Source organism: Musa acuminata, chromosome BXJ2-11 (assembly GCF_036884655.1).
Source record: "Musa acuminata AAA Group cultivar baxijiao chromosome BXJ2-11, Cavendish_Baxijiao_AAA, whole genome shotgun sequence".
Taxonomy (NCBI): domain Eukaryota; kingdom Viridiplantae; phylum Streptophyta; class Magnoliopsida; order Zingiberales; family Musaceae; genus Musa; species Musa acuminata.
The window spans coordinates 14,411,535-14,425,761 of record NC_088348.1 but is presented as its reverse complement, the minus strand read 5'-3'; the positions used below and the strand labels follow the sequence as shown (position 1 = coordinate 14,425,761).

The 14,227-nt window shown below is 38.0% G+C and overlaps 1 protein-coding gene across 1 annotated transcript; it reads left to right on the top strand.

Annotated features, from left to right (window-relative positions):
- The first annotated feature begins 7,426 nt into the window (after window positions 1–7,426).
- LOC135626813 (sugar transport protein MST4-like) lies at window positions 7,427–10,066 on the top strand. Its single transcript, XM_065132457.1, has 4 exons — window positions 7,427–7,569; window positions 8,385–8,704; window positions 8,869–9,495; window positions 9,600–10,066. Exons 1-4 carry the CDS (start codon window positions 7,431–7,433, stop codon window positions 10,035–10,037), a joined length of 1,524 nt encoding a protein of 507 aa, XP_064988529.1. The 5' UTR covers window positions 7,427–7,430; the 3' UTR covers window positions 10,038–10,066.
- Window positions 10,067–14,227: the final 4,161 nt, after the last annotated feature.

Genomic DNA, 14,227 nt, shown 5'->3' with positions numbered 1-14,227 from the left:
CAGGATATAGGATTATCTCTTAATCCTAATCCTAATTACAAATGAACTACATAACAAAAACACATCCTAAGCAAGCTTTCAACCGCGAACGTCGAGTCTTGTTTCGGCGAGCTTTCTGACGAACTTCTTCCGACGGACTCGCATCAAGCTCCCGATCTTGTGATGACTTTAACGAGTAGCCGAGCCTTCTCGGTGATCTCCGTGAACCTCCAACGATCTCTTCGGCAAACTTCCGATAGGTTCCCGATTTCTTCTCGGTTGGTTCCGGCAGCATCTCCGACGATTCTTCGAACTCTTAAACGTCCATCGATCTTGACTCTGGTATTCTTGCTTTATGTTTTCTGGTTATCGTAGTTAATCCTGCACACTTAACTCAATAATATGGATTAGATCAATTAACCCACCAATTGATTTCATCATCAAAATCCGAGATTCAACAATCTCCCCCTTTTTGATGATGACAATCAATTGATGACGGAGTTAAACATAACTCCCCCTATCTATATGCCATATTATGAGAAGATGAAAACACTTGAATTCCATCCATAGAATTCAAGCATAAACCGATAAGTTCTAACCGTAGAACTTATCGTCATTCTCATTAAGCAATAGTAAATACAAAACTTCGATGAAAATCATGATAAGAGACAATTTTTACTACGATAGAAGATAAAGATTTTCAACATGAATTTCATGATATAAATGTAAGGCATGTCTTCAATATGATCAATCAATCTTGCGATATTTTCAAGGATTTTGCAAGGCATATAAGATATTCATATCACACAAGTTTTTGTAATTCATATAAGTCATGCTATTGTTATGGTGTAAGTCATCACTTAGTCATCACTTCTCCCCCTTTGTCATCAACAAAAAGAGACAAGCCAGCTAATTGATGATCATAGAAAAAAGGTTTAGCATTTAATAGGAACCAAAGTTCATCATTCAAATTTGCCAGAAATAGTTTATCCAAAAGACATCATCATTTATGCAGATCAAAACAGTAGTTATCGAAAAGGAAGGATCAGTTATCGTTCAATCGATGACAAACTTTGAACTTGTTGTTAAAAGCAAACAGAACAGAATAAAAGATACATCAATTTAATCCTTAGGAGGTAATCCACAGTGCTGATACAGGATATCTATTTTTTCATTCATTTGTCGAAGTGTCTTCAAAATTTCAACTTGTTGATTCTGAATTTGTACTTGCTGAGATTTGATCTGAGACAGTTCCGCCATAATGATACATTCAGAGGAGGAAACAGGAGCTGAAGGTGCTGCGCCAAAGGGACTAGGAGGAGGAGATTCATTCGTAAAAGTCGTTTCATAAAGAACTTTAACTTAAGATCAAAATGCAATTATAGTTGATGTAAAGCAACGGAGGCAGTTCGCAAATAAAATAAAGAGCAAAATGTAAATGCAAACCAAGATTTAGAGTGGTTCAGTCAATCATGACCTACATCCATTTTTGTCTTCCTCCTCCGACGAGGTCACCGATGTCTACTAGAGGTCTTCCTTCAATAGGCGAAGACCAACTCCTTCTTACACCCCTCTTCTCCTTTTCACGGGTTTATGACACAACCCTTACAAGCACTCACACTCCTCTTACAGAATTCTAAACTTAGAGTGGAGGAGGGAATTTCTAAAGTGATTTCTACAGTGTTTCTTTCCTTTTTTGCTCTTTATGCTTATGTGCTTTAACCAGGGATGAGAGGGGTATTTATAGGCTTCAAGTTGATTCAAACTTGGAGCCTATAAACATCTCATCCCGGGTTCTCCGGGCACGGGCAGTACTGTTGAATCTCATATTTTGATGATGAAACCAATTGATAATTGTGTTTATGTTTTAATCTGCGTTTTGAGTGATGCTGGATGCCTCGATTAGGATGAGACAATTAAAGTAGGAAAAATCATGTTGTGCCAGAGGAACATGTCAGAATATTGGACGTCGAGCCGGTGGATCGGTCGACGTATTGATAGAAGGCTTCGGGCCGTGGACTCGGGCATCGGGCCAAGAAGAGCGAGTATTGTGCCAAGGATATCGGAGTTGCGGAGTCAACTGGCCGATTGGCCAATAGGCCGTAGGAAAGGATGATGCACCGAATAATCGGACGAAGCGTCGAGGGACCAATGACATGCCGGACAACTTGGTTAATTGCTTAGGATTAATTGTCTCAATCGAAGTTTTATTTTACATGTGCAGGATTAACTACGATGGAAAAAGGACATGCAGCAGGAGTTACGCCGGAGTCAAGAATATGATCACATTGGGAGTTCAAGAGTTCGACGGAAGTTCGGACGGTCGTCGGAGGTTCTGTAGGAACAAATCCGAGAGGTCCAGGAGCTTGCCAAAGAAGCTCATCGGAACTCGCCAAGTGGATCATCGCAAGTCCAGGAGTTTGCCAGAAGTCCGCCAAAGCATCGCCGAAGGTTCGTCGGATATTCACCGGAAGAAGCGATTGACGCACCGGAGCAAGTTGCAGTAAATGTCTTAAGAAATATCGTAGTTAGCATGTAGATTAAGTTAGGAATGAGAGGTGATCCCATTAACTTAATCTAGGGGCAATTGGGCCCTTGATAGACCCAAATTTGGCCGAATGGATCAATCCATTCGGACCAGAATTCCTACCAGGCAATGGCACCGCCAAGGTCGGCGGTGGCACCGCCCAAGGGATGGTCTCTCAGGAAAGCTGGGCGGTGCAACCGTCCAGGTCAAGCGGTGGCACCGCCTGGGCTCAGTCTCCGAGCGAGACTAGGCGGTGCAACCGCCCCAGTCAAGCGGTGGCACCGGCTGGGCTCAGTCTCCGAGCGAGACTAGGCGGTGCAACCGCCCCTGTCAGGCGGTGGCACCACCCAGAGGCTTAGTCTCCGAGCTGCCAAGCGGTTGTACCGCCCCAGTCAGGAGGTAGTACCGCCAAGACCCCGAAAATCTGGGAAAAGACACTTTTGAGCTCCAAATTCAAACCAGTTTGGGGCCTATATAAACCCTACCCTTTCCTGCATGAAAGGGCAACTAAAGGCACCGAAAATCCAATCTTACTCTATGTTTTTTAGAGTTCAAAAGTGTTGTAAAAGCTAGAAGTTCTCCTCCCTCTTTTCTTCCAAGTTTTGAGCTTTCAAGAGAGGAGAGAAATTATGTAAGGGTTGTCTACTAAGCCCGTCAAAAAGAGTGAAACTGTAAAAGGGTGGTTGGCCTTCGCCTATTGAAGGAAGGCCTCTAGTGGATGTCGGTGACCTCGTCGGTGGAGGAAGCCAAAAGTGGATATAGGTTAAGATTGACCTAACCACTCTAAATCTCGATTTGCATTTACTTTGAGCATCTTATCTTTACTGCAAACCTCCACAATAGCTTACTGCCTTCTGCTCATTTACGAACATGTTTCATAGTTAAGTATTTTCCGAATCGGCGGTAAGATGGAAATCAGTTTTATCGTATGAACATCATATTTCAGTTTGCGCTTACATTCTAATTTCCATCATAACTGCAAAATGCCTTTATATCTTTGCTTTAACTGCATCTCGCTTGATCACAAGTTAAAGTGATTTACGAATCGACTTTCATACCGAAATCGCTTTTATCATAAGAACGTTGTAGTCCAGTTTGCTATTACATTATGTTGTCTATCTTAAACTGCAAACTACCTCTATATATTTGCTTTAACTGCATCTCGCTTGATCATAAGTTAAAGTGATTTACGAATCGGCTTTCTTACCAAAATCGCTTTTATCATATGAATGCAGTTTTAATCGTCGAAAGTTTTCCGCTGCACTAATTCACACCCCCCCCCCCCTTTCTTAGTGCTCTTGATCCTAACAATTGGTATTTCTCATTTCTCATTTCGGATTTACACCTGAGAGAAATGGCTCTTCATGGCTTTCAAGAGGGCTTATTGATTGTTCGTCCACCGTTGTTTAACGGATTGGACTACACTTATTGGAAAACTCGAATAAGAGTTTTCTTGATTTCTATGAATTTGGATTTATGGAATATTATTGAAAATAGTTTTCAACTTTCCTCTAAACCGATGAACGAATGGTCGGATTTGGAGAAGAAGTATTTTTCTTTAAACGCAAAGGCTATGAATGCCTTTTTTTGCGCTTTGGACAAAAATGAGTTCAATCGGATTTCTACGTGCGAAATGACTTTTGATATTTGGCAAACACTTGAAATCACTCACAAGGGAACTAGTAGAGTCAAAGACTCGAAAGTTAACATTTTATTGCATGATTTTGAGCTTTTTCGAATGCAACTAAGCGAGACTATAGGCGACATGTACACCCGTTTCACGGATGTCATCAATAATCTAAGAGTTCTTGGTAAATCATTTTCGAATTTTGATCTCGTAAGCAAGATCCTAAGATCCCTTCCAAAAAGGTGGGATCCTAAAATAACCGCAATACAAGAGATAAAAAATATAAATATTTTTTCACTTGAAGAACTTATCGGCTCATTAATGACATATAAAATGGTGCGTAATGCATATGATAAACATGATGAACAAAACAACCTTCCAAAGAATAGGAAGGATTTGGGACATAGAATATTTGAAGACCACTCGAGCATAAGCTCAAGTGATGGTGAACAAGAAGTACAAATGAAATTTAAAAAATTAAAGAAACAAAAATTTAAGAACAAAAAGAACGGAACTACTTACTTTCAATGCAAGAAGAAGAACACAAAATGGGATGAATCGAGCTCCTCCGAAGATGAGGAGAAAATCAACAAAGACGAGGTGGCAAACTACGCCTTAACCACATTCAACGATGAGGTAATCGAAACCCCTTTAATTTATTTTGAAATTACTCGATATTTTTCATGATGCATTTTTCTTTTTTTTGTTTAGAATTAATTTTCTTGAAAATTACATGTTTTATAATGAAAATGTAAAAATTAGGAATCATGCTTATTATTCTAGTAATTTTGAAAATAATCATGAAAATTACATGTTTATGATAAACAAAATGATTAAAAATGCCTTATGAAATCATGCTATATGTGGTTAAGAAGTAATAATGTGTATCATGTTTGATTAACATTGTTAAATGGTATTATGTTTGATTAACTAATTTCTCGATTTTGATTAAATGAAATCATATTTGATTTGAAGTAATGCATAATGATGTAATGAAAATATTAAATGTTTTTGATACCATGATTGACGATTTTATGCATGAGATTTTAAAAGTTATACATGATGATTTGGTCTTGATGGTTTTTGTGACGAAATTCATTTTTCGATCCTAAATGTTGATGCATGTTTTTATTTGGCATAAAAGAAAAGAACATGCATGTATGAAATAAATCACATGAATTAAAACAACTAAAAAGTGGAAAGGTTTCTTCTTGAAAAATTTATTTTTCTGACTTTATTGATTTTTCAAAAAGGGAAATTAATGAATTTATTTTACCAATCTTGTGAATCTAATGAAAATAAACATGATGAATATTTTGAAAATAAATGAGTGTATCATGCATTTGGTCTTAATGATTTCTCTTGAACATACTTTTTGAAATCATACTTGACGATGAATATCAAGATATTAAAAGGATGTTATCATGAAATCATGTTTGATGATTTATTTTATAAAATTTACCTTTCCGTCTTAAATGTTGACACTTGTTTTATTAAAGATAAAGGCATGCTTATAAGAAGCAAATCACATGAATAGAAATTTATAAAAATGAAATGTGATCCTCTATCTTATTGACTTTTCAATAAATCTATGCTTGTCATATATGAATTTATTGAATGTGACTTTGAGGACGATTTTGGATTTCATAAATGCTTGATTCATACTTATGACATGAGACACATTTTAAATATAAATCACGTTCAATGCTTCAATCATGTTAAATATGATAAAATGAGGAGAAATTTTGATCATGCATGGTAGGATATAATTGCTATAATGAGAATTTTACACTATTACATGCCTTAATAATATGTTGGAAACTATGTGTTTTGGATACAAAAAATTTCCATGATTATGAGCATGTTTTATCTTCATGATTGTGTTTGAAAATCTATAACAAAACCATGTCCGAATGCATGAAAGTGTTAAATTTTATTTTCGAATTTTCTTGATCCTAACAATTCATTTTTGAAAATCTATTGATCTTGATTTGATGATTTAAATGAGCTTTATCTTGATTTTTCAAAATTTATAAATTGAGATTTCTTATGCTTAAATCAAGATTTTATATGCATGAATTAATATCTTGTTCTCTTATAAGATTGAATGAATTCTATCTTTTTCATGATCTCCTAAGAATTCTTTATGTTATTTATCTAAGAGGAGATTTGTTAAAATGAATCACGGTTTCTCTTGATTTTTTAAAATTATAACTTAAAATTCTTCTTGTATTAATATATTTTAAAATTTATCTATAAAATAAATATGATCGATCAATTTGAATTAGTTATTTAAACAATTTTTTTTCATGCCGTCCGCAATTCATGTAATGTTCCCATATTCCTCCAGCTAAAATCCATCCATTTGAATTCTTATCCTTTTTCTTTTTTTTTGACAAATAAGATTATTGAATTTAATATTTTTCTGATATCTATATCTGAATTGGTATCCAGTGATTCAAAAATGTATAGGAACATGGAACCCTTGGATTTTCTACTATATGATTGGTTTTTACCATTATGCTGCCTTGTTGTGAGCATCTCGATATAAGAAATCATTATATTTCTTTTTATTATTAGTATTTGTTTTACCTGCTTGCCATGCTTATATGACTAGTATCATTTATGCTTGCAGATCCAAGGCAGCTACATTACAATATTGGGGCTTATATCATATGGGATCTCAGAGTTAGCCCATCCTGTTTTTGCAATCCTTTCTGAGCAAGGTGCTGTATGCGATAGATAGTTACACTAATTGATCATGATCTGTGCTGTCAAATATCTACAATATTGGTTTATGGGTTTGACATCAGAAAGTGTTATCCATCTTCTATAACAGTGCAAGAAGTCTATGTTAAAGAGGGATAGTTGGTCCAAGTTTGATTTAAGGAGGAAGATAACACTTTGATTGTGCAATCCAAGTAAGATGACCATATGGATAGGCAGCATGCCTTTCAATTTATTGGCCTACTCTACTTCAACAAATTCCAAAGTTTTTAATCCTTCCATTTAGCTTTAGTTTTTAACTTAATGTTAGATAAGGCCCTATTCTTGACAAAGCTGTGTTGGCCTTCTACGAGCATTTTCACTATTATTGGCATTTCTTTGGTTAAAATCAAATTTCTGCTTAATTATCGTCCCTTGAAGACCTCTATATATACACCCTTTTTCTTGTCTCTTTTCAAGTTGGCATCCCCATCTTCTGTTTTCCTTTTTTCTTCACCTCTTCGGACAATCTTGCACTTGGTCTTTTGTGTAAACTAGGTGCAATATTGCAGCCGAGAGAGGAAGGACAAGATGCCGGCAATGGTGATGTCAAATGCGGGGCCTGGTGGTGCAAAGAAATTTGAGGGAAGGATCACAATATATGTTGTAATCTGTGGAATAATTGCAGCCACGGGAGGCCTCATGTTTGGTTATGACATTGGGATATCAGGTAAATTCCATTTTGTATTAATTCAGTAGTAGATTTATTTGTTATATTATCTAGCATCGAAAGGTTTGTCTTGATTTGTCGTCATAGGTTAAATAAGATAATTAGACGCACTTTTTACAAAAAGAAAGGGAACAACTTGTTATTGAGGTTTTAACTACAACAGGAAGATGATTGTTTATTTTCTTTACTTGACATAAGCCCATTGGATGGTATTAATAATCCAATCTCCACCTCCATTGCATTGCAGAGTGATAGATGGTCTATCATACAAGATAGGTGATGGTTGCTTGCAGATCTTGTAATAACTTTGCTTGGGATTCCATGCATGGATTTTCCACTTGGTTGTGTGATGGTTGTTTCTCTTTGTCATCAACTGCCTCATATGTTGCTTTTGCCTAAATCCTTCCCTAGATTTATTTGTTTTATTATATAGCATCGAAAGTATGGCCAGGTTTGTCTTACGTTGTCGTCATAGGTTAAATCAGATAATTAGACCTACTTATTATAAAAGAAAAAAACAAAAGGAACAACTTGTTATTGAGGTACAACAGGAAGATGATTGTTTATTTTCTTTAGTTGACATTAGCCCATTTGATGGTATTGATAATACGGTGAGAGAGATGCTCTATCATACAAGATAAGAGATGGTTGCTTGCAGATCTTGCTTGGATTTTCCACTTGGTCGTGTGATGGTTCTTTCTCTTTGTCATCAACTGCCTCATATATGTTGCTTTTGCCTAAAGCCTTCCTCATTCAGCTCCAATCTATTTCTGATCATGTAGCTAATCAATCGTATCTGTACGGTCAATCTGCAGGGGGAGTGACATCTATGGATGACTTCTTGGAGGAGTTCTTCCCTGCGGTCTTTGAGAGGAAGCACAAAGCCAAGGAAGACAACTATTGCAAGTTTGATAACCAAAACCTTCAGCTTTTCACTTCATCATTGTACCTTGCTGCCTTGGTAGCCAGCTTCGTAGCTTCGAAGATTTGCACGAAACATGGCCGGAAGCTCACTATGCAAGCAGCATCAATATTCTTCTTGGTTGGTGTCATCCTGAACGCAGCTGCTGTGAACATTGCCATGCTGATCATCGGAAGGATTCTCCTCGGAGTTGGTGTTGGATTTGCCAATCAGGTTTGCTCTACTTTCTTTTTCATACAATTTTTCATTCTAGAGTTTCTCTTCTCTTCAGTTTCCGTCTCAATTTCCCTATTAACTTCCAATTTCTCCTGGAAGATGTATCTTTTGTTAAACTCACTTTCCGTGTCATATGTTTGCCACTATTATTCATCCTGTAGGCAGTTCCTCTATTCTTGTCGGAGATCGCACCAGTTCACGTCCGTGGAGCCTTAAACATCCTCTTCCAACTTGACGTGACCATCGGGATCTTTGTGGCGAACATTGTAAACTACTTGGTGTCCAATATCCACCCCTGGGGGTGGAGACTTGCGCTTGGCTTGGCTGGAGTGCCGGCGATGATGCTTTGCTTGGGCTCCATGGTGATTGCGGAGACCCCGACGAGCCTCATCGAGCGTGAGATGCTTATGGAAGGCTTGGCCATGTTGAAGAAGATCCGGGGGACCGACAATGTCGATGCAGAGTATGAGGAAATACTACACGCCTGCGAGATGGCACGACAGGTGAAGCAACCTTTCAAGAATCTCATGAAGAGAAGTAGCCGACCGCAATTGGTTATTGCCATCGTGATGCAAGTCTTCCAGCAGTTCACTGGGATCAACGCCATCATGTTCTATGCACCAGTCCTCTTTCAGACCATCGGATTTAAGAATGATGCTTCACTTCTTTCTGCGGTCATCACGGGGATCGTCAATGTTCTGTCTACCGTCGTATCAGTGGTCTTAGTGGACAAAGTCGGGAGGAGATTCCTGCTTCTTGAAGCTTGTGGCCAGATGTTGATCACACAGGTTAGGGACACAAGCCATGGGCATATTAAACATGTAATTATAGATTACGAGGAATCGTTTGAAATATGAGATTCTAACTCTAGTGGGGGGTGATTTGCATGCAGGTGGCTATTGGAGGCATTTTGCTTGTGAATTTGAAAGCAACCAATGAGCTGGGACACGGAGTGGCAGTTTGGGTGGTGGTGCTCGTGTGCCTATTCGTTTCGAGCTTTGCTTGGTCTTGGGGTCCACTTGGCTGGTTGATTCCTAGTGAAACTTTCCCCCTGGCGACGAGGACCGCCGGCTATGCCTTTGCTGTCAGCTCCAACATGCTTTTCACCTTTGTCATTGCCCAAGCTTTCCTATCTATGATGTGTCATCTACGTGCCGGGATCTTCTTCTTCTTTGGTGCATGGATTGTGGTGATGGGTCTGTTCGTCATCTTCTTATTGCCCGAGACCAAGAACGTGCCGATCGATGAAATGACCGAGAAGGTTTGGAAGCAACATTGGTTCTGGAAGAGATTCATGGATGAGGAAGAAGACAAAAAACACTCCGTCTAAGACTCGATGATTTATGTTTACCTTGAGGATGTCGAGGCTAACCTCGTCAACATGATTTTTATGTTGAGTTCATTATTTAATACTTTTATCGATATATAATCTTCACTTTTGAATAGTAATATTGTAAGAATATGAGGTTATCATTTTGTTTTGTCTTCGTGTTATGCTAATATATATAACTAAATAAAATATAATTATAAAATTAAAATTAATAAAATTATTATTTTGAATAGATTTGATCATAAAACAACATAACCAAAAATAATTTTCGAGTTCATTATTTAATATTTTTATCAATATATAATCTTCCCTTTTGAATATTGATATCCTAAGAATATGAGACTATTGTTTTGTTTTATCTTCGTGTTTTGCTAATATTTGTAACTAAATAAAATATAATTATAAAATTAATATTAATTAAAATATTATTTTGAGTAGATTTGATAATAACACAACATAATAATTTTTGAGATAGAATGAAAGAGATAGAATTTCATTGGCGCCCACAATTTGCTAGAAATTCTAGGGGCATTTGTTTCAACATTATGTAAATCAAAATATTATAAATATTTGATCACATCTTTCCACAATTTTGAGAATCTTACAACCCAATTCGAGATTCTGAGTTACCAAATTGCCGTGTTTGGTACATAAATTTTACAAGAAAAGCTATAGCATTAGTTCTTAAATAATTGAAGATGTGAGAAAAAAAGTGGTAGTTTGCATATAACTGAGGAATCAGTAAGATTGATATAACACAAAGCTATAGCATTATTTTAAATAGGTTAAGAACTTAATTTAAGTTTCTTATTTTGGAAAGATGATGGAATAACAAACTATAAGCTAATGTGAATACTCAAAATTTATATCCAAAAGGATGATCTTGTTATATATTCAAAGTCATTAGACATCTATGGGTGACATCACATGCGCAACAGAAGAATAGAAAATAAAATTCTCAGATTTCCTAAAACGATGTTCATCATTGTGCGAGGATTGATGTGCAAAACCTACAAAACTGAAAACTGCGTATATGAAAGTTTGTGTTTTACCTAGGGAGATCATATATCTCTGAATCCCTACAGATTTGTAGGAGAGAATGAAGGAGGTTACATATCCTCTTTTCTAGTAGCGATCCACACAGCAGGAGAAGGGGAGAGGAGAATAGGAGGTAGCAACCAAAAACCTCTAGCCTATGAGCCTTTAGTTCCCTCTTATTTATAGAGGTCCCTTGTCAACTCAACCTTAATGGATCCTACCCCATTGGGTATTGGATCTTCATCAAACTACCCAAGCCTCTTAGATTAGTGGATCTCTATCCAATAATCTCTCATTGGCTCTTATTGGATCTTATCCATAGGATCTAATAATTCAGTGGCTTATTGGATATTTAAAAAGATAGGAGCTTCGACGGATATCTCATATCCGAACCTCTACTCGTCGCAATGACTACCATATGTGTGACCTTCTAGGCCCAATATCAAGTTACTCGTGAGTCATACCTATTAGAACTCATTCTGGCTCAGTGAATTATTATCTCCATAATAATTCACTCGACTCATCACCTACGGACGTACTAAGCCACTACGTCATAGTTCCCAAACGATATAGGGGAATCCAATCCATTAGACTTGTCTATCCTTAGTTACCGTGTATCTATAGTCCCTCATCTATCTAATACCCCATAGATCATATATTGGGCATGGTACTGTCAGGCCTATATAGTTTTTACTCGAGTCTTGTTTTAATCGGATTCTCCTAGAGAACTCTCTCTCTCAATCCGAATGACTATTGCTAAGGATTTTTCTGAGCAAAACACTTGAGATATTTCTTTCATGACACCGAGAGTGGATGATCCTCTATCAACACTTAATAATCCTCATAAGGTTAGCTATCACTCTCGATGACTTACTATGCTAGATATGAAACTTCTAGACCTATAAGTCTGATATCAAAGAGTGGAATACTCATACAGGACATCCTTGGTATTTCAAGTCTAAGGACCAGATACACCACTAGGATAACGAAATTAATATTTGACAATAAGTCATCATCAATCATCGAACATTCCATGAGCGGATCAATCAATGAAATCATTCTCCAATGAGCACTTGCACTATAGTCCTAGTGTCCTCAAACGAGCATCTATGAGGCTAGCTACCTCCATCATATGGACGGGTGTATAAAATACCATTTTGTCCGGTTATCTTAATGTCCCTCTCGAGTAACCTATGACTAGGATTATTTAAGGTTTGTGTTTAAAGGTGAATCGGTCTCATTATCGTGATCTTATCACGATCTGATTCTCATTGCACAGATCTATGGACATCATAATATATATACACATATATGTAACAAGCAATATAAAGTGATAAAATATAAAAATATAATAAGCAAAAAGAATGCATTTCATGTAACATGTGTCATCACTCACGTGATTGGCTTGTAGGGCACCTATGACTAGCAATCTCTCACTTGACCTAAAGCCAATCACCTATGTGTTGGATCCCCATAAGACCCCTATGATGCTCAAAGATAATTTGAGATAATGACTTTGTTATTAGATCTTCGGATGAAACTCTTTCCACTACTACATCTCCTCGGGTCGCAATCTCTCTGATCACGTGGAACCTCCTCATAATGTGTTTAGACTGTTGAATCTCATATTTTGATGATGAAACTAATTGATAATTGTTTATGATTTAATCTGCGTGTTGAGTGATGCAGGATGCTTCGATCAGGATGAGACAATTAAAGCAGGAAAAATCATGTTAGGCTGGAGAAACATGTCAGAAGATTAGACATCGGGCCGGTGGATCGGTCGACGTATCGACAAAAGGCTTCGGGCCATGGATTCGGGCATTGGACCAAGAAGAGCGGACACTATGCCAAGGATATCGGAGATGCGGAGTCAACTGGCCGATTGGGCAATAGGCCGTAGGGGAGGACGATGCGCCAAAGAATCGGACGAAGCGTCAAGAGACCAATGACATGCCGAACAACTTAATTAATGCTTAGTATTAATTGTCTAGATCGAAGTTTTGTTTACATGTGCAGGATTAACTACGATAGCAAGGCATGAAGCAAAATGAAGTCCCGGAGTCAAGGACGCGACATCGTTAGAAGTTCGAGAGTTCTTCGGAAGTCCGGACGTTCGTCGGAAGTTATGGAAGAACCAGCCAAGAAGTATCGAAGCTTGTTAGAGAAGCTCATCGAAACTTACTAAGAGGATAGTTGCAAGTCCAGGAGGTTACTGGGAGTTCGCCGGAACATTGCTGAGAGATCATCGGAAGTTCGCCGGAAGATCCCTGGAAGCTCACCGGAAGAATAGACTTACAGACTTAGTTTAGTTTAGAATATGTCTTAGGAATCATAGTTAGCATGTAATTGGGCTTGGTTTTGTGCCAACCCAATTAGGGGCCAGCTAGCACCCATGTAAGGAATGTGTTGGGCCCAATAAGAATCCCAAACAGTGCCCCAATAAGTCTCACCGTCGTGGCACAGTCTTCGAGACTATGTCAAGCGGTGGCACCGCCAATCTGGGCGGTGGTACCGCCCAGCACTACCCCCTAGGCGGTGGTACCGCCAGACCTGGGCGGTGGAACTACCTAGGGCAGTGTTAGCCAAACTAACACTGGGCGGTGGTACCACCGGTGCCCGGGGAACCTAGGATGAGATGTTTTTAGGCTCTAAGTTTGAATCAACTTGAAGCTTATAAATACCCCTCTCATCCCTGGTTAAAATACATAAGCACAGAGAGCAAAAAAGGAATGAAACACTATAGAAATCACTTTAGAAATTCTCTCCACTCTAAGTTTAGAATTCTATAAGAGGAGTGTGAGTGTTTGTAAGGGTTGTCTCCTAAACCCGTGAAAAGGAGAAGAGGGGTGTAAAAAGGAGTTGGTCTTCGCCTTTTGAAAGAAGACCTCTAGTGGATGCCGATGATCTCGTCGGAGGCGGAAGCCGAAAGTGGATGTAGGTCACGTTGACCGAACCACTCTAAAATTGCCCTGCTCTCTGGTTTGCATTTACTTCATATCATTTACATATTGCAAACTGAATCTTTACTTGCCTGCTACTTTCACTTTATATTCGAATAAGAACGAGATTTCAAGTTATCTTCCGAGTTCAATTTTTAAGTTAAGTTTCCAAAATCGGTCTTTCTTCGGAAATAGTTTTTTATCGTACGA